General features: G+C 39.1%; 2 protein-coding genes across 3 annotated transcripts in view; one reads left to right on the top strand and one right to left on the bottom strand.

Annotated features, from left to right (window-relative positions):
- polr1d (RNA polymerase I and III subunit D) overlaps window positions 1-14,580 on the bottom strand; it is a 103,580-nt gene extending 89,000 nt beyond the window's left edge. Inside the window, exon 1 of one of the 2 annotated variants that reach the window (XM_073853987.1) lies at window positions 14,441-14,580. In XM_073853987.1, the coding sequence (XP_073710088.1) occupies window positions 14,441-14,476 (36 nt within the window). In that variant the 5' untranslated portion in view covers window positions 14,477-14,580. The remainder of the gene's footprint in view (window positions 1-14,440) is intronic. The other variant, XM_055178243.2, reaches the window with a different exon arrangement.
- sybl1 (synaptobrevin-like 1) overlaps window positions 14,554-22,426 on the top strand; it is a 29,981-nt gene continuing 22,108 nt past the window's right edge. Inside the window, exon 1 of the mRNA XM_055178241.2 lies at window positions 14,554-14,695. The gene's annotated coding sequence lies outside the window, so the exon portion shown is untranslated. The remainder of the gene's footprint in view (window positions 14,696-22,426) is intronic.

The raw sequence follows: 22,426 nt of genomic DNA, 5'->3' as shown, positions 1-22,426 counted from the left end.
TTACTTTAAAACACGCAGTGTATTCGTTCAGCTGCATTTACTGTTCCTGCTCTCTTTCTCTCTCTCACACACACACACACACACAATTATAAAGAGATAATCCGTGGAGACGTGGCTCTGCGCTGCGTGAGACAAACACGCAATATAGCCAAAGTCACCTCAAATATCCGCTATTCAATTTAAATATTTAACAATTTCCTACCTATCCCTTGCTGCCACTGGAAAAAAAATAAAATAAAATAAAATCCCTACCGACCCATGATCTAAACTGACCACCAACCAGAACCAAAACTTATTTTTTTATGCCTGATTATCGGCCTGTTCACATCGGCCCTATTTTGACATCAGAACGATGCCGATGTCTAAAAAAAGACCATATCGGCCGATATTATATCGGCTTCCAATATATCGTGCACCACTAGTTTTTGGCACTGTGAATCTGCTGGTTAATTAAATTAAATGCAATAAATACATGTATTAATATAACTAACTTGTATTTATAAACTGCATTTATTAATGCGTTCAGTGATTAATAATAATTTAAATTGAGATGGCATCTTCCATCAGATGTTCATATTAACAACAAAAAGAAAATCTTGTTCTTTGTATATTTATAAATCAAACAGACACAAGATATACACAGCACACAGCTTTAAAGTTGTTGGATGTAGCGTAAAACATTGTAACAAGGCACATAGCCTACCAGCAAATGACCATACTAATTTCCATACTTTCATACTTCCCATATTAGTGACAATATGCATAAGAAGATGAGTCCACCCATCCACACAATAGCACTTTTAAAGGAAAAAATGGGAAAAGATAAAACAATCATGTCTAATGTCCAATCCCTCACTTGTTAGTAACATAAGGTTAAAAATACAAATTTTGCCAGTAATTTAACTACTACAGTGTGACTCCAAAATGTTTTATCTCATATGGCAACATACCGTAATACCGCTATACCGACTGAAGAGTGAAAAATACCTTGATATGAATTTTTGCTCATATCGCCCACCCCTACTTGAACCCAACTTTCATACAAAATTTACTACAAAGTAGGGGGGTGCAATATGACGATATCTGATCGTGAACGATTAAAATGCCTCCACGACCCACTTTTTCGAAAAGACTGTTGTATCGTGATGTGTCTGTATCAAGTAGGCGACAAGGCGTGGCGCTGAAGATGAGGTAAGGGCAGTGACGCTGTAATCGCTGTATTAATCGCTGTATTTATTTTCGATATGCGGCAGTGCACCACATTTGTTCAAAACAAACATTATATTAACCCTCCCTGGGGTCGCGGCACAAACACTTTATTTTTCAATCACTGCGCAAAGAGACGTAGATTACTCTGCTGATTTTTGAAAAACAGATATGATTTATTTGGGGTGTGACGAGACACTTAATCCACGAGACGAGATGAAACACGAGATTGGGTTCACGAGAACGAGACAATATTTTTACACTTTTTAAGAAACCCTCAATGATAAAATAAATGAATAAGAATCTGAAATCACATTATTTTTTTAATGTTTTAACTAATCAAGGACTGGCCCTAACAATTATTTTGCTAACTGATAATGAAGTAATTTGTTATTTTGGGGTACTGCTCACCCAAGTGAGCAGTAGCATTTAAAATTACATAATAACGAAGATGCAATAATAATTGGTTCAAATAAAGTATTAAAACCAAGTTACATTAAACAACATTTTGTGGCCTATAAATAAAAAGCATTATGTATGTATTATAACAACTGCCTGCAGGGGGCGATAGAGAACTCGTCTCGCAGACGCTGTCTTCACTTTCACTTTAGACGGAGAGAAACGCTTATTTTTAGTCAAACAATGTTTAAATCCATATTAATATTTAATATGTCCATTTCTTTACACTAGAAATGATACAGTCACTGCCATTTTTTGAGCAAGAACATTCAGACAATTTAATCAGCTGAGACTTCACATCTGACACTGATCAACAGACAAACACAACACACGAGCTCCCAAACGAACATTATTGTAAACCTAAACAAAAAAGCAAACGCAGTAAAAGACAAATATAATGCAGGCACTGTAGAAAGCTGCATCCTCTGGAGGTCGCATATGCAGGCTGCATATGTCATCAAGGTTTATTGATCATTAACTGAGCATTACATTCGTAAGTCGTGAGCATATTACAACAATGTGCGATTAACTAAATAATTAGTAAACTTTATAATTGTTAATGGTCTCTAATAAGATAGTGATGGAGTAAATGCAGTTTAAAAATGTGACCTCCGAAGGATGCAGTCTTTTATTTGAGAAACGGCCAGCACCTCCACAAGAAATCTCGCGTGACACATTTAATCTCGGGAGATCTCATCGCACGAGTATCAGGAGGTGCTTGAGGAACATGTGAGACTATCTGTAAAAAAAATTAAAGCTGAAGCGGAACTGGATCCTGCAACAGGACAATAACCCAAAACATACCAGTAAATCCACCAAGAACTGGCTTAAAACAAAATGGAGAGTACTGGAATGGCCGAGTCAAAGCCCAGATCTGAATCTCATTGAGATGCTGTGGGCTGACTTGAAACGGCTTGTTCATGCAAGAAACCCATCAAATTTCTCACAGCTAAAAAAATGGCATTGAGGAGTAGGGCAAACTTTCCTCAGGCCAATGTCAGAGAAGTAATTTCAGCCAAAGGGGGCAACACTCGCTATTAGAGGGCAGGGTGTCCTAACTTTTTCCTCTGTGACAATTCTCATTTTTGTTAATTTTTTGTTTAATGAGTAAAACTATGTCAGTTTTTCTGGTTTACCTGCAACTAAATCACTTTCTTTTCTAGACAAAAATAAAAACAAGATAAAATCCAGTGATATGTAAATAAAATAAAGGCCCAGTCCTTTATTGAGAGACGCAAGAGAGTGGCAACACTGTTCTCGGAGCTCCGTCGAGTTCATCATCTAAATCCTATTTTCCTACTATCTTGTTCCTATCTATATAATATAACTTACTAGTTCATCTTAGGAATACTATACCGTGACGATTATTCAACAGTATTAATAACTGAATCGATTTATCACTGGTAAACACCCAGTATTAGCATATAGCCCGCTAGCATCAACAAATCGGGGCAATGGGGCTCCGTGCATTGGAGCTCCGTCGAGTTCATCATCTAAATCTTATTTTCTTACTATCTCGTTCCTATCTATATAATACAACGTACTAGTTTATCTTAGGAATACTTTACCGTGACGATTATTGAACGGTATTAAAAGTAAAACGATCTATCACTAGTAAACACCTAGTGTTAGCATATACCCCGCTAGCATCAACAATCGGTGCCGGCTGAAGTTTGTTACTGTTTACTGTTACCTCACTGTTTGTTTACTGTAAATCTGCCGTTCTTTTCGATCTAATGGCGGACTCATCCGATGTATGCTTTTCAGACCTTTCCTCACCAGAGCGGGAAGCTGTGGAGGAGTTGTGGCCCGGCATTCGCAGCAGGCGGTACAGCCTGCCTCACATCACCCTGGCTCCAGACATCCGGACACGACCGAGGCATGCAACGAGTGAGCACCAGTCTCGATGCAGCTTCACGGACCGCGTTCGGGCGAACGGAGACGCCATCGCCCAGCATGAAAACGTTAAGACTCCGCTTGTCATTGTAACCTGCACTACTTGCTAGAGCCCGACCGATTTATCGTTTTGCCGATTTTATCGGCTGATATGAGCATGTCGCAGATATATCTGTATCGGCGTATAAGCCGCAGATATGAAGCCGATATGAACGTTCCTTACAGAACACATTAAATGCTTTTGAAAGATGTAAGTACTTGTTTGTCCAGCAGAGTGCGCCCTATTGGTTGCTAATGGCGACTCAGGTCACTCACTGTAGTGACATCAGCCAATCCCCCGCCCCCTTCACTTCAGTCAGTCTCTCAGTTCAGGTGGCGGCCGGGGCAGTCACGCGGTTTCTTCAAAACATTTTACACCTGGTATTAAGACGCGCTTTAGTCGATTGGATTATAAGTGGACGAGAGAGACACATTCCTGTTTACATTTGGTGGTTTTAATCAGTCTTTTTTGTCCACTTGCGAGTTGTTTCAAACGCAAGCGGAAGAAATGACGCGAGGCGGAGAAAGGACGCGCTTAAACTGACGCGCAGTTTGTGGGAGTACAGCTGCTTGTGCTGTTACATGCTCATTTCAAAGCAATTGATTAAATAAGCTCGCGCAACTTTACACCCTCGCTAAATAAAAGAGACGGAGAGCAGACGCTTTAGTTTGATAAAAGTTTAAAGTCCCGGCAGAACACTGGGTGTTATAAAAACGTTGTGCAGTACATTAAACATAAACCTACATCAGTATGTTGTCAGTAATTCAAGCATTGTCGTCTTAACTGTAAGTTTTTAATTAATTTGTGAAGTCCATAACTTACTCTAAAGCTAATAAACAATGACTTTATAAGTTTCCATTTTTTAAAATAAGCCCAATATAACATTATTCTCGTTAAAACTGACAATGGTTTAAGTTATATGTATTTTGTTTTGTTTGTGATTTAAAGTTATTTATAATAAGTCAGATTTACTGTTTTGTGCACTTATATCAGAATCATTTTGGATAATAAAGTTTATTGTTAACTTGTAAAACACACCTGCCTATATTACATATCTTTGTCACGTCATTTTAAAGCAACACCAAAGAGTTTTTTTACCTTAAAATAACGTTTCCAAAAAAGTTTCAGTGGTTCATCCACACAAAACAGGGTGAATGGCACTTTCACATTCGCTTTGCAGCCCTCTATCGGCCAAAACCGCACTAAGGAAGTTTCCAACCGTCGGGTAGTGGTCCTGTAGTTCGAGTGAAAACTACAAAAACTTGCTTTACGGCAGACCTACAATCCAATCAGAGCCAGCTATGCTGCAGTATTTACGACAGTGGTAATGAACAATTATGCTTCCAACCTGTAGGGGGAGCAAAGAGCCAGAGTTCTTTAGTGTTGCTTTAAGTGTTTGATCACCACATTTGTGGTGTGATCATAGAGTGATCATTGCAAAAAGTATTTATATATAGTATATTCTGTTAATGTATATAGTGTATTCTATGTACAGTACTGTAGTAGTATAATATACTGTAGTATATGTGTACTGTACTATAATATGCACATAATGAATATCGGCCGATATATCGTTATCGGTCTTTTTTTACTCTCTAATATCTGTATCGGCATCGGCCCCAAAAAAATGCATAACGGTCGGGCTCTACTACTTGCCACATGTACAGTTTAGCTTCTTCCGTCAGCACAGAGGGGTTTACATGTGCTAAGTGTATTGAAGTAGTAAGGCTGACGGAGAAGGTTGCAGAACTAGAAGCGTGCATCCGAACGCTCGTTGAGGACAGTAAGACCGCTAATGCTAATGTTAATGTTTCAAACACTGTTTCGGGTGCGCCTACGGTAACGCGTAATACACATAGCTCGGTGAGTTAAGGCGGCCGACTAACTGGGTGACTGTCAGGCGGCATAGTCATATTCGATGCCCATCGAAGACCCCCCTAGTAATTTCTAACAGATTCGACATTCTAAGCAATACACCGGCTGAGACATCTGTTAAAGGTGCCCTGGTTATTGGAGACTCGATACTCAAGAACGTGAACATTGAGGCACCAGCCACCATAGTTGACTGTATACCGGGAGCCAGATCGTCAGATATTAGATCCAAACTTAAAGTGATGGCTAATGCTAAGCGTAAGTTTTCTAAAATTGTTATTCATGCCGGCGCAAATGACACCAGACTCCACCAGTCGGAGATCACCAAAGATACTATTAAAGAGGTGTGTGAAATTGCAAAAACAATGTCAGATAATGTTATATGCTCTGGTCCCCTCCCTGCCTACTGGGGTGATGAAACTTATAGCAGATTAGTTTCTCTTCACCACTGGATGTCAAAATGGTGCCCTCAGCATAACGTAGGGTTTATAGACAATTGGGAGCATTTCAGGGGGAGACCTGACCTTCTAAAGAGAGATGGCCTTCATCCGTCATCGGAAGGAAATGCTATACTTTCTAGAAATCTGACCACTACTCTTACTTCTAATACAGTCTGACTACCCAGGGCCCAGGTCAGGAAACAGATAGATCGGCTTACCCGTCCATCTGTTAGCTGCCCTGACATGTCAAGATCACTTATATCCCAGCACTTAGAGTCTATCTTACCAGAGTATCAACACATTTCAACTGTGTCCGTTCCTCGAACAAACAAATACAGAGCACCGTTTACCTCGTCTCGTACAAATCTTACTAACATAAAATTAGAAAACAATACATTTACAGATGAACCTCGAATGTTAAAATTCTGCCTTCTTAACATTAGATCGCTTACCAATAAAGAACCCATTGTCAATGAAATAATTACTGACCAAAACTTAGATGCACTCTCTTTAACAGAAACCTGGCTTAAAGGAGACAATTACCTTAGTTTAAACGAATCCACCCCACAAACTACTATTATAAACACGAACCTCGATTAAAGGTGAGAGGGGGTGGTGTAGCTACAATATACAACAAAATGTTTAAAGTGAACCATAAATCCGAACTAAAATTTAATTCATTTGAAATAATGCTGTTAAATATGGAAATAACTGATCGAACCATAAACATCTTTCTTTTGTCCTTGCTACAATCTATAGACCTCCATCATGCAGATTTTCTTAAAGATATATCAAATTTCCTGTCTGACCTTGTAGTCACTGTAGATAAAGCTCTTATCGTTGGTGACTTTAATATACACGTTGATAACCCACCAGATACATTAGGATTAGCGTTTATGGATATTCTAAATTCTCTCGATATTAGACAAAATGTGACAGGGCCCACGCATACCCGTAATCACACATTAGACTTAATTCTGTCACTTGGGCTCAATATTAATGACATCGAGATATCACCTCAGAGCGATGCAGTTTCAGACCATTGCCTTGTCTCATACACGGTACTTCTAGATAGGATCACTCGATCCACAATATGCTACCGACTAGCCAGAACAATAATTTCCACCACTGAAGATAACTTTATTAGCACTCTTCCAGACCTGTCCCAAATGAAACATGTAGCAGATAACCCTGAAGATCTAGATATTGTAATAGAAAACCTGGACAGTATTTGTTCTAACACATTGGATGCCGTAGCTCCCATTCGAAAAAAGAAAATCTAAGAAAAAACGCCAGCTCCATGGTATGACCATCATACCGCAGCCCTTAAAAAGAAGCACAAAGCTAGAGGTATGGCGTGCAGCATGAAAAGAGATTGTTAAACACTACAGACAGGCTATAAAAATCGCCAGATCTACGTATCTCAGCAATCTTATTAAAGAAAATCATAATAATCCTCGTTTCCTCTTTAGCACAGTTGCGAAACTGACTAGAAATAAAGAACAAACAGAACCCACTAATAAACTCCCACACAATAGTAACGACTTCATGAACTTCTTTGCTAAGAAAATTATGATTATTAGGGAAAACATTGTAGATACCCAAGCAGCCACCACTCTACCCAATAATATATTTAACGCTAGCTTACCATTAGGCCTGGGGCGGTAACCGCATTACCGCCATACCGCGGGCACGTGACCCATGCCGCGGGTCTGAGCTCCTCACCGTCATAACCGCAAAAAAAAAACTTGAAACATTGGCCTGCACTTGTGTGTTTATGTGGGGATGTTATACACGCAGCTTTTAAACAACCGCAGCTTATGAACATTAAATGTTAACTGATATGATTTTAATATTGTCATTGAGTAGAAATACGGGTGACGTTGTCTGTGACTCGGTAAAAGCAATACAAACATTTTATTTTATTTGAACGTGCAAACAGCTGCAACAGATCAACAACAGAATCAGGTTTCATACATTAATAAATTGTCACGCAACATAAAGAGCACGCGATCAGTCCGAGGATTAATATCCAAAGAGGTTAGATCGTCTCTTTTTCATCTAGCCTACCACAGTGGCCATTTCTACAGCAGTACACATTTCACAGTATACACAGCAAGTTTTGCTTTTGCGTCTTCTTTCTCCGTTTGTGGAAAAACACAGATGTTTATGGTAAGTGTCTAGAACAGAAGCGGTCCCGAGCAGGCGAGACAGACGCGGACCGCCCTGGCGCGCGCCAGACCGACGCGCACTGCCTGGAAGCGCGCGAGACAGACCGCGTCTCCGTGCAGCTTCCAATCTATACTCAAGCACGGACACATATGCAGTAAAAGTGATTTCTCATACAAATGGTTATTTTACCAGACCATCAGGGCAGCAATAATTTGCGTCATTTACAGGCCATTCATAAATTAAGGATAGAAAAGTGGAGAAATGTCTGTAGGCACGTACGTGTGGACACGCACAATGCGTTACATTTTTTTTAACTGATAATATTAATTGTTCAAGTTGTTGAATGTTGAAATTGAAGAAATGTGGAAGGAAATAATATTCACTTTACATGTTCCTTAAGTAATTTGCACATGTTGTTTATTGAACATAAATAAGTCATGCATGTTATTTAACTCGTTGTCTTGCTAATAAACCGCAAAACCGCGGGAATTTGTTGATTACCGACCGCGGTAAGAAAAAATCCAAACCGGCCCAGCCCTACTTACCATACGAACATCTTGAGTCATTTAAACCTACTACAATAGAAGAGCTATCTAAATTAGTAACGTCATCCAAATCATCGTCCTGTATATTAGACCCCGTTCCCACAAAATTACTAAAAAAGGTATTCCCTGTAGTGTCAAACCCAGTACTAAATGTCTTTAACTCATCACTAGAATTAGGCTACATTCCAACAGCTTTCAAACTAGCAGTTATTAGACCGCTCATTAAAAAACACACCTTGACCAGGGAGATCTTAATAACTTTAGACCAATCTCAAATCTCCATTTTATTTCCAAAACATTAGAAAAAGTAGTGGCAAGCCAGCTACGCACATTCAGCACTGCTTAGAGTTACAAATGACCTTCTCCTAACCTCCGATCGTGGCAAAATCTCACTCCTTATATTATTAGACCTTAGTGCAGCCTTTGACACAATAGATCACACAATCTTACTCAATAGACTAGAAAACTATGTTGGCATCAGTGGTCAGGCACCAGCCTGGTTCAGATCGTATCCAACCAATCGCTATCACTTTGTTTTTGTAAATGAGGAGGAGTCATATCACTCCCGAGTTAAATACGGCGTACCGCAGGGATCAGTTTTAGGTCCTATCCTGTTCTCGTTATATATGTTACCTCTAGGACATATTATCAGGAATCATAACATACGGTTTCACTGCTATGCAGAGGATACCCAGCTTTACATCTCATCACATCCTAGCGAAACACACCCGTTTTCTAAGCTATCAGACTGCATCAGCGATATTACACTTAACTTTCTTATGCTTAACTCCAATAAGACAGAGATACTTGTTATCGAACCGAATCGCTACAAATATAATATGACAGATTACAAGTTGCCCATAGATGGCTGCACTGTAGTGCCAACCTCCACGGTTAAAGGCGGAGTCCATGATGTTTGAAAGCCAATGTTGATATTTGAAATCACCTAAACAAACACGCCCCTACCCCAATAGAATCTGGACCTTCTGTTGATAGACCCGCCCCACACATACGCAACCCGGCATTTGATTTGATTTGATTGGCTATAAGTGTGTTTTGGTAGTCGGCCCGTCTCCTTTTCCAACGCGTTTTTCAAACATCGTGGACTCCGCCTTTAAGAATTTAGGCGTGATGTTCGACAGAAATTTATCCTTCGATAGCCATATCTCCAATGTCTGTCACACAGCATCCTTTCATTTCAGAAATATCTTAAAAATATGCCATATGTTGTCTGCATCAGATGCAGAGAAGCTTATCCACGCTTTTATGACCTCTAGAATAGACTATTGTAACTCGTTACTCGGAGGATGCCATGCAAATCAGGTAAACAAGCTATAGTTCAAAACGCTTCTGCAAGAGTGCTTACTCGATCTAAGAAGTATGACCGCATAAGCCCAATTCTGGCATCTTTACACTGGCTACCAGTTAAATATCGTATACAATTTAAAATATTACTAATCACATACAAAGCCTTAAATGGCCTAGCACCCTCATACCTTAGAGAATTATTTTCAGAATACAATCCATCACGTGAATTGCGGTCACAAAATTCTGGTCTCTTAATTATCCCTAAAATATCAAAAGTGTCTAAAGGTGGCAGATCCTTTTCCTACTTAGCCCCTAAGCTATGGAATGATTTACCAACCGACGTCCGAAAATCAGAGACAGTAGATAATTTTAAAGGTGACATAGAATGATTGAGAGTATTTATCCTTGTTCTGTGATGTGACATGTAGACAAAAATTTTTTTGTTTGGGTCTGTAATGCCTTAGAAGCTTCCTAAAACCTCTCTCAGATATCTCTATTAGGGTGGGGGATTTCAAACAAGTGGTTTTTCACCTATTTGGCTCCCCCTACTGGCTTAACTTGCAATCTCATTACTGATTGGCTGACTTTGCTGCCACTCAAAAAATGTAGCCAATTATTTTAAAGTGGATGGGCAGTTAGATGCATGTGATGTCATAAGCATCAGTTTTTCACATTGGGCTGTTTTCTGGCTAACATTTCTAAAAGAGGAATTTCTATGAGACTGAGATGTTTAGCATGTGTAACACTTTTTGTATGTTTGTGATTGTGGGTAGACTACCATTATTCAACAAAGACAAGGTAAAAATGGTTTTTCATTCTCTGTCCCCTTTAAATCTAGACTTAAAACTTTTCTCTTTAACAAGGCATTCACATAATTTGTTTTAGTAATGGTACTTATCTCTCAATAGCTAGTTTGTACAACCTAATAAATAAATAAATTAAAACCTTTTTTCGTCAACACTCCAAAGCATGGTAAATGTCATTAATACCAGGGCTCAAAATTAACTTTTTTATTTGGTAGCACTGGTGCTCCCAACTTTAAAGAGTTAGGAGCACCAGCAAAAATTTAGGCGCAACCATCCAAAAATTAAAAAGTACCACAACTACAATGTAAATGTTAATAGATTTATTTTATTAAAAATAAAACACCACCACCGGGCTTTACACGTCCTATGGCCAGCATTTAAAAGTTGGTCTTCTATTTTATTTTATTTTATTTTTTTGCTGCATAAATTGCTAAATTAATACCCAAATGCTGTTGAAATAGTATAGCAGCAATAATAATTTAACAATTACAGGTAACATGATTAAGATTACATAGAAAATCTAGCAAACACGTAAAACACTGATTAATTGTGACATTACAAAAGTGACCCTAATATAGAAGACTAATATATATTGGTATTGATAACTGCATTACCAGGATGCTTTTACTACTAAATAGGCAATGTTTTAAAAAATACAACAAAAACATTACCATCAGCATTGTCGTATTCCACAGCAACATGACACAAGGATGTTTGTCGAATGTCCATTCACCAGCGCATGCGCACATACACCATCAAACACACTGACAGGTCGGTGTCTCCATCAATAATAAACACATTTGTCATGACACGTCTTGTGTTTTTGGCACTTTCGCCATGTTTAAGCAAGGTATGTCTGGCGCTTCAAATTTTTTGATTCCGCCATTAACGCCGTTTTACAGGATTTACAGTAAACACAGTAAGTTACATTTTCATAGCGGAGACACTCAAAATCTTTAAGCCACTCTCTCTGAAAGGTTTAACGTCAACTCATATTTTCCGGTGATGGAGTTACATTTGAAGCTGGATCGTCGTCAAATACAGTAATAACCTTGGCTATAATCGGCTCGCTCTCGTCATGCTCGCGGCGCGTTCGTCTTTTCACATTTCCGCGCTTCACGGCAACAAGGAATGACTGACGCTCATATTAGCCAATCTGCGGTCTTCATTAAACGCAAGAACTTAATGGTGAAATTTGATTGGTTATGTATCGTTGGAGAGAACACTGAACCTGGGACAGCGCCAGCACGCAGGATCACAATCAACTCGCGTCACAACAAAATGGGCAGTCGCACAAATGCTCCCAAATATATTTTAAGGTCGCATAGATTAAATTTCGGTTGCATATGCGACCAAAATGGTCGGAATTTCGAGCCCTGTAATACTCTTAGTAATATGCTGAAACTTTGATTTAGTTGTCGGTTGAGTCTTAATTTCCACATATGGTCGGGTTGCAATTTTGGCTTTTCCCATGATCTTGAGAATAGTATGTCATACAGAACCGTTTGCCACTGTACGTTAGTATTAACGACGGCAGTGGGGCCTCTGGCCTTAGTCAAACGAGTTTCTGTTTTAAAGATCATATGGGGGGCCCCATACATAGACTCGCCCTGGGCCCACAAATTTTCTAAAATCATCAACTATATGTAATACACTTAACCAGCAATAGATAGCCTGTCCGGAACCGAGCTGACTAAAACCACATCACTGTGTGACACTTGCTTTTCATGTGAACGGCCCCTACGCTAATAAGATTTTGTTTCTCTCTCCCCGTCTCGCCCTCGATCCCGAGGACAATGAGACAAACAGATCCAGTTCTGGTAAATGTGAAAGTCGGCATACCTCTGATCTACTGGTTGTTCTTCAACGTGATGTCCAGCCGATGCCTGACCAATGACCACTGGCAGAACCCGCTTAATCTCCTTATCCGTTTCAATATATATATATAAATCTCCCAAGGGTTTTTCCCTCCTAGGACTTTTTTTTACTTCCCTGGCTAAAAATCCGGGGGGTTTTTCTCCTAGGGGGTTTTTCAACCCGGGGAGGCAGCCTACTTGGGCTTAACTTCTATACGTTACATTAGTAATACGTTCGCTTATAATGTTGATTTATAGCCGCAGCAAATTTAGCTGCTTGTGCTATCGTGTATTATGTTGTGCTATCTGTCGATTGTCTGTGCTTTTCACTGCATCTATTATGTAAACCTGCTTTGATACAATTACCAAATTGTGAAAAGCACTATATAAATAAAATTTTATTGAATTTTTCTTAATAAAGAACAGAAAATGTAATGGGGTGTCCTAATTTTTTCACATGACTGTATATTCAATCATTTCCTGTTGTTGTTCAGGGATGTGCAACTATAAAAGCAGAGAGACATACCAGTATCTTTACAATGGGAAAATCAGTCGAGTGTTTGTACATGGAATAGACCAACAATTTGTGTTTCAGGCGATGGTTTAAAATGTCAGAATTGTCCCTCTGGTGTGAGGTTTTTAATAGCCTTGTTTGAGTTTTTATGGCAACACATCAAGCTTCACGCATCCCGACAGTCAGCAGCAGCATCTTTCTCATTCAACACATTGTAAGTTATTTGAACAAACCATAATAAAAATGCACAAACACATTAACAACTATTATACATTTTTTAATATAATTTTTGTAATAATATATACTAGCAGAATAAATGAACCAGCTAAATCAGCATATTTTTATCAGCATAATATTAGTTGTTTTAAAACAATTATTGTATATTGTTCACTGGCAGTTTCTAAACTGGATGGATGCGTGGATACAGATCATGGGTGCATGCCAGCCACATACACATTCAGCTCTGACGCGTGGATTATGGTCAAAACAATTGTTTTGTACCAGCTATTATGGTAACCCAAATTATGCTGGTCTTCCTGGATTTTATAATAAACATTTAAAAGCCAGTCAAAACGTCACACTAGTGTGTCCCTCTCAATACGACTACCATTAGCTTCGTTGCCTCACCAGAGGTCTTACACAAGAGTTCAAAGATGGCACATGGCAGCATTCAAAAATAAGAATAAAGATATGTCCATTCTTTTGACCTTATTGGTGTGATTGAATTTGAGTTAAAAGACTGCATTAAAAATATATATGAGAGGTCATAATCAAAAACTGCTATCCTTGTCAAATTTCAAGAAAAATTTAGATCTTTAAATATCCCCCTTCAGACCCTGAGTCCAATGGAATGGACATCATATGTTTTGTGGATCTAACCAATCAAAATAAGGCACAGTGAATAAAATAAACACCTGAAAAATTAAGTCTGAATGGGGTTAAAATATTCTGTAAAATATTCTAGAACTGCTTAAGATTTTTCTTTAAGAAACGCACTTCAAAAAATCCGGAATGGAATATATTTTGTGTAAAAGAATTTGTATACAAAAATAAAGGTTTAATATATTAAAATGTCTCTAATTCTTTTTGTAATAGGGCAATTCCATGCAAATGTCAACCTTGCAAAAAATGTAAAGGTTTAACGTAACCTAAAGTTTCTTTAACAATACTGATTTCTCAGATGTCAATATTTGTTGGTTTAAAAACATTTTTACTAGAAATGTAATATTACATATTTTTACAGTGTCTGTCTAAAGCTAGAATATATATGTAATAAAGGATTTGCATTTACGAATCTATGTTTTTAAGACTTGAAAGTTTATTTACCAGCTCCAGCGCGTGCTTCACTCCACTATCCGTCATGATGCAGAACGCACGTCGCGTGTTTATGACCAAAGGCGGAAATCGATGACACGGTCGCACGTTTGTGACGTTTGCACAAGTAGCTCGCAGTTTTACGTAGAACAAAACTGTGAGTAATCATCGCGTGTGTTTATTATTTTAACTTGAACTGGCGTTCGACGCAAATAACTAATAACATTGCTGTTCATCACAGATCGGCTGTTCAGTCATCAGACACAGGTAATACACAACTAAATTATTGATCATTTTATCCATGATCATCTCTCATCAAAGGATTAATGGCATGCTAGAAGCCATTTTACCAAAGTTTGCAAAATAGAAACAAATGGCAAGCTGTGTGTCTGTGCTGTGTTGAGAGTTTGATCAGATGTGATGTATGCTTACGGTGTTTGATCGGATTCATGTGCTGTTTGTTTAGTGTTTGGTCGGATTCCTGCGCTGTTTGTATGGTGTTCAGTCGGATTCATGTGCTGCTTTTGTTTAGTGTTTGTTTAAATCTATGTGCTATGTTTTTGTGGTGTGTTTAGTGTTTGTCCAAATAAGTCAGTGTTAGCAAAGTACAGTTGGCAGTGTTAACAGTCATGTATGTGTGTGTTGTGGTGGGGGGTTACTCTACCCTGCTAACAGAGTTTCATAGTAACATAATTGACACGGACGAATTCGGTCATTATATTATATTGTTATAATCTTTTACATGTTGTGATCCAACACAAGTACCAAATTATTAAAGGGCACCTAAATGCCCTTTTATATAAGATTATGGCGTACCCAGAATGTGCCTGTGTCAAAATTCGCAACAATTTAAAGGCCCCGTTCTTTCTGTGTTTTTTAAGATGTCATTGTGTTTACAGTGCGCAATATAACTTGTTCATGTTTCACCTGTAAAAAACACGGCATTTTTCACAACAATTTACTTATCTGTATAGAGGGTATGCATTGACGTCACTTTTCCACGTTGGAAAATTTTATTTAGTTGGACTTAATAGCAAAGGTGGACAATACTTAGTTACATTAGTTACATTTACCAAGCATTTGTGCTTTATCAGGGTGTTTTGTCTTAAAGACTGTGTTTTCTTTTAAATTGCATATTAAAATTTATTTAAATGCTCTACTTTTTCTTGAGTATTAGATGTTTATTGCACTTAAATATTAAAACAAAAACACTGATAAAATACAAATACTTGAAAAAATACTTTTTAGTAGAGAGTAAAATACTTAAATAGTGTCCACCTCTGCTTGATACGGACCAGAGTCGTATAGACCGTTTCAGCAGTAACAACATAAACAAGCGGCTGTCGCGGTCCACACATAACTTCCGGTAAACTCCGCTAAGAATATATAACAACAAAGTTCTTAAACATAGTTTATTTATATAACGAGCAAAAAAACAACAACACATAGATTACCTACCAAAACATTTGTTATTTTCGACGAGGCATTTGTTCAAGATATCAGTTTAGCAACTAGTAGACCATTAAAAAAATGAAACCGGAAGTAAGGTTCGGATCCAGACGTGTATCACGTGAGTCCGATGAAACCATCTATAAGAGAGTTACGACACTCGCATAGACGGCCGTTGGAAGAATGGAATGCGGAAGTAACAGCGTGTCATGTAGTGACCCATAGTTCCAAACGCTGCACTGAAGCCCATTCATTTCAATGATGCCTGCTGGTACATCGATGAAATTACTGTTTCTCTTTACATTTTCGGACATTTATATAGACCATTTACGCAAAAAACGTAAATACGTCAACAAAGGGTAAACGCAATTCCGGTATAAGCTTTGTTGTTGGTGGAGAAATGGCAGCTAGAGTATTTCCAACTTTCCTAACTTGTCTACCGAAGTTCACCAGCGCTGATGTGGTGAAGAGTGTGGGTATACATTCGTCCACTAAAGGGAACAAACTGGATAAGGGATATAAATTCTTCCACGCGTTTATCCAAATTTATCAAAGTAAGCTATAACTACACCACCGGCTATAACTCTGTTTACGTTAATTGTAAATCTAGGGGTTGTGAATTTGTAATATAAGATTTAACACATTGCAGTGAATATGTCGTGTGTAAGTTATGTTTAACTCTTTCACCGCCAGCGTTTTTTAAAAAAGTTGCCAGCCAGCGCCAGTGTTTTTCATGATTTTCACAAAAGTTTAATGCCTTCCAGAAAATGTTCTGCTTCAAATATATAAACATACAATATACTAAATCAGGGCTCGACATTAAGGCTTGTCCGCTTGTTCGGGACAAGTGGATTTTTTGTAGGACAAGTGTAAGAGAAAATTTGTTGTCCGACAGGACAAGTTAAATTTCAAACAATGTTACTTAACGTTATGTGCCGTTCCGTATGCGGAATATTGAACAGAGAGCGCGCCGGCACACACACTCGTTTACATGTTACTGTTATTGTTACTAAACAAGCTGCGCCCACATTAAACCTGAAGGGCGAACACGGAGGGGCGGGAGTCGCAGGACGGTGTGGAGTGGAGAGTGATGTTTCTTCAGGCTCCGGCATGAATAATAACTGACAGGTACTTCAACCGCGTTTTCATCACTGTGTGTCAAAGCGATTAAAGTCCGTATTTTTCTCTTCTAAAGTTCGGTAAAAACACATAATGGGCTTAAAATCTTGTTTAAGAATCTGTTTTATAATGAGAAACTCTCTTTCAGCACGCCTATATGTGTGTGTGTGTGTGCGCTGCGCCTGCGCGACAGCTGATTTGAATCTGACAAGAGTTCGTCACTGTACATTAAAATCCCACACAAACATTACAGCGTAAATGCTAGGATTAAGATTGATTTTATATATAACAGATAATCTAGATACATTTACCCTAATACGTTTTTAAAAAAAATGGTAATGTTTTAATGTTTTGCTTTAGTGTTTTAATGGCAGACAATCATTGAAATGTGAGCAGCAGATATAGCATCCTTCTTCAGAAAGAGTAACAAGAAGCAGCCAAATGAATCTTAGTAAAATACATTTCAGTGGCCTACAAAATTCACATGATTGTCTGGTCTCTATAGTTTTTTCAGCAATGGGAGATATAAATCCTGGTTTCAAAGTAAATTTCAAAAGTTTTATTTGATTAAATAGTAAAAAAAACATGAGGTTGAATTATGACTATAAATTGTATGTTAATCTCAAATCATTTTAATTAAAATTCAAGTATTGTAGCAATTATATGTTATACATTATTCTGATTAACACACCTATAAAGTGTTTTAAGGTTGGATGATAGAGATTTTATATGCCACCCCAGAGTAACTGCTGGCCCCTGCCTGGCCACCCCTGAAAATCCCTTGCCCCGCCACTGATTAGCAAAACACAAAAAATCAATTATATTATAAATCTTTACCCGGACAAGTGACTTTTGTGCATGGACAAGTGAAACACAAATTTACTTGTCCGAAGGACAAGTTCCTCAAAAAGTTAATGTCAAGCCCTGTAAATGAAAGAACAGACCCTCTGCTTTCAAACAAAAAAAAGTTTCATCCTACCTTGAGTAGTTCTTTTGTAATCAGCTTTTGAATATGGGTAGGTTTCTGCAAAAACACCACATTTTGAGCAAAAAGCAGAGATAATTCCATTTTTGTGACGGACTTTTCATAGAGTTCCCATTCAGAGCGATCTTTAAAACAGACACGTACATGCAGCAGCTTGCCATAGGGCAATACTTCTGGTTTTAAAAAGTTGCGGAAGGGTGCCACCTAGTGGATAATAGCGGTATTGCGGAAAGACGGAAATACTCATCATTGGCGGGGAAGCGTTTTCTCTTGATTGACGAGATATCTCGTCATTGGCGGGGAAAGAGTTAAGTGAGATGGCATGAGATTAACATAACAACCAGTAATTTGGTGTAGCTGCTGTACTAGGTAAATGTTACTGGCAGTCTGCTGCAAAGTTGTGTATTTCTATATGAGAGAAGGTTGAGGTTCCAAGCAAGCTGAGCTGATGCTAAAAAGTGATGTGAAAACACTGTAGATAACTGATTGATCTGAAAGAATCGTCACTACCAGCATCATCGCTAAATGCAAGATTAGTTTTACCTTCAGAGCTATTGGTATAGTGCGCAGCGCTCCAACATTTGGGGCTTTCGCACTTTCGGCGACTTTCGGAATGTTAGAAAACTACAGACTGGTATCTGTTCTTGCCTTCATTGCCAAGACTCTTAGGGCGCAGTCACACCAAAAGCGCTTTAAACGCTTGCAAACGCAAGGCACGACGCACTGCCTTTTTTTAAAAAGAGCAGTGCGGCGCGGCTTTTCATATTGCTAAGCAACCACCGAGTCAGCTGTCTTGTCAATCAAATATTGAAGCGTGAGCGCTCTTTGTCATATTGTCATATTAGCAGAAACTTTAAAAAGAGGACGCTTGCTCTGACCTTGTTTGAGGGTGAGAGGTGCACAAACACGCAGGAGAGAGTGAGCGAGTGGAGTCCGGTTCTTCAAAGCAACTGTAAACTTCCCTCACCACAACGTAAGGCCCGCCTCTCCCCTCATTCGATTGGACAATGGAATACGCGAATGACGTCAGGCGCTTCTCCGCTCTCAGCGCTCCTTCAAAAACGCGTGCGCGGCAGAAAACCGCAAGGCGCTCGGCGGGCATAAACAGCGCGCAAACGCGCCCTGCCCATAGAATATCATTCAAAAAAGGCGCCTGCAACTGCCATAAACGCTTTTGGTGTGACTGAGCCCTTAAGCGTGTGGTTTTAGACCAGCTCTCCTCCTACACACAAAATAACCTCCTAGACAGCAACCAGTCTGGTTTCAAGAGCAGTCACTACACTGAAACTGCTCTGCTCTCAGTCATTGAAGCTCTAAGGCAGGCAAGGGCAGCCTTCAAATAATCTGTACTGATCCTACTGGACCATATCCTCCTGTCGACCCTCAAGGCTATGGGTGTCTCTGGCACAGCGCTACTATAGTTCAGGTTTTACCTCTCAGGGAGGTCATTTAGAGTATCCTGGAGAGGTGACGTCTCTGAACCTCTCAATACCGGGGTACCTCAAGGTTCAGTGCTTGTAGCACTGCTCTTTTCTATGACATTGACATGACATTCCTGGGTCCTATCATTTGGAAACATGGCTTTTCGTACCTCTGCTATGCCACTCTGGATAAAGGATCCAGCTGAACTTTGCAAAGACAAAACTGCTTGTCATATCATCTGGCCCTAAGATTCATCACAATCTTTTCATTCAACTTGGTTCTTTGACCATTACACCTTTCAGGACAGCCAAAAACCTAGGTTTGGTCATTGATGGTCAGCTTAGTTTCACAGAGCATGTTGCCAGCACCTCCTGCTTTTGTAGATTCATCCTCACCAACATTAGTAAATTAGATATTTTCTATCTGAGCATGCTACACAAGTTCTAGTCCCAGGCTCTTGTCCTGTCCAGACTGGACTACTGCAATTAGAGTTCTCAACAGGCCCTGAAAATTACGACCCGACCAGACCCGTGGCTTTTAAAGCCCGGACCCGATGTAACCCGACACATCAACATGAATTATCTGCCCGAACCCGACCTGCAGCCCGACGTCCCCCCCCCCTTTTCCTTTTCATACACGTATAATGCGTATTATCATGACCAGCAGACGGAGACAGGAATTTAAATCAACCTTTAATGTTCAGAACTTTTAACAATACAAACAACTGAAAAAATAAACTTTAAATGTATTATAAATAGGCTATATAAATATGCCTTAAATAAAAATCACACAATAATAAAAAAAAAAAACTCTTAAAAATGTACCCAGCCAGTGGGCGGGCTACTTTTCATACCACACAATTTTTTAAGAGTTCTGACACAAAATAGGCCTAGCCTACAAACATAATGGTATACTTATACGGCATTGTGAAGAAACAGTAGTGCGTCCACAGTGGATGGACTGAGGCGTGTTCTCCTTTCTTCAATGGTACGGCCAGCGACACTGAATACCCTCTCGCTGCTGCTGCTGCTAGCCGGCACACAGAGCACCTGCCGTGCCAACTGAGCCAGTTTGGGATACACGCTGCTGTTGGTCTTCCACCAGCCCAGCAGGTCCTGATCGTCGGTCATTGTTGGCCTGTGGTGGATGTAATTGTCCACCTCATCCTCTTCTGATTCAGTTTCCCCGAATACATTTTCCCATTCATCAAAGCGCGGTGTTTTCTTTGAGGCAGGTGCCAGTGCTGCTGCCGACGACGAAGCACTCGTCTCCTGGCTCGCTTCACCTGGACCCTCGGGTACCGCTTGCTGCACAGCTGACAGGCGGGACTTGACATATGGTTGCACATTTACCCGTTGGTCAGCGGGCAGCATCCGCAACTGGTTAAATTTTGGCCACAAGAATTTTGCAGCTTTGTGGAGATCAGTGATAGACTTGGCCATTTTTTCCTGCAACCAGTGCGCATGGCGTTGACGCACAGCCGACAGCTGGGCAGTATCATTGGCATTTTGTTGGCAGTGGTGTTGGAGTCGCTCTACCCATAGCTACGCAAGATGCAGTGCGGGATATCTGTCCCCCTCCAGTTCACGCTGAGCATCATAAAAGGGCTTTAAAAATGACACCAGCATGCCCAAAGTGTCAGGGGATTTTTTTTTCAATCATGTCACTCTCTCCATGCACTTCAAGTTTGTCCTGCAGTTCTGCGTAAATGTCACTGATGGATTTAAGGGTCAAATTCACAGTGCTGAAGTGTGTATCTACCATCTGCAGGATGGTCTTTGAGAGCTGCGCTGTCATTCCCGGCTGCTTTACATATCTGTAGAGACAATAAGAGAGGGCCGCTGTTACACAAATGAGTAACCTAGTAGTGATAATCAAACACAAACTAAAGACGCATGTTATATTAATAATTTAGGTAACACTTTATATTAGGACCAGCAATGTACCGCATAATTAAACCCAATGAACTGCGTACCCATTTGTAACAACAGAGTACCTCTACGTACGTACTTGTATGTATGTATATATGTATATATAACATATGTTAAGTTTTGGGTTATAAGGGGGTAAAATATGGAAAATTATACATTATTTTAAGTACTTTATTACAGGGTACCTATTGTAATATTATGTTGCAGGCTATGTATGACCTTAGGCAATTAAGTCTATGGGTAAATTTGATTGAATTTGGGAATTTTCATATTTGCTACTTACCTGATAAAAATATTGTATACCGTTCGTCATATCTACGAGCCACGTCGGCAAATAAATATAACAGCACATCACTTTTTTTAGTAGCCTATATTACTAATATGCTTTTAATAGCAAAAGTTCAGCTGATTCAATGTGGTAATCTGTGTTTTAAGGCAAGTACAATAAAAATAGCAACTTATTCCCTATTTACCAGGTAACTGTAACATTTGTGGGCATATTTGAAGTGTTGCTTTGCAATCTGAAACTCTTGTTAAAAACTTTTATTTGAAATCACACAATAATGACAACAAAGCTGCACGCTATTTGTTCATTTAATAGCTCTTATTATTGGTAGATAGAAACTTTGCAACATGCGTCAATACAATCATTTTAGCACTTTATGCACTGTCATTGTACGCTGTAAATTCTGTTTATTTACGTGGTATATTCAGGGAACTACACTAACCTTTTCCACTGGTGGCACTTGCGCTACCAACTTTTTCAGTTACTGGCGCAAAATATGATTTGGTCGCACATATTTTTTTCAAGTTATATTAAGGTGCTCTGGATAATAATGAACAATAATGAAACTGTATTGCATACAGATATGCTTTTTATTTAACTTGCCATCTTTTAAACCACATGCCTTCTTGTTTTCTTAAACGTTGCAGTCGTGTTTCCCACAGATCTGAAATTTACTTGGTGGTGAAAAGGGCAATTATTACCCACTGACAAATAATGGTCTACTATACATGTGACGTAGAACTAATGTGTGACACAACACAATACTTTGATTTATTGAAAATTAATATTAATTTCACATTATATTT

This window comes from Misgurnus anguillicaudatus, chromosome 16 (assembly GCF_027580225.2).
Source record: "Misgurnus anguillicaudatus chromosome 16, ASM2758022v2, whole genome shotgun sequence".
Taxonomy (NCBI): domain Eukaryota; kingdom Metazoa; phylum Chordata; class Actinopteri; order Cypriniformes; family Cobitidae; genus Misgurnus; species Misgurnus anguillicaudatus.
The sequence above is the reverse complement of the archived record's forward strand: the minus strand, read 5'-3'. Positions and strand labels throughout refer to the sequence as shown.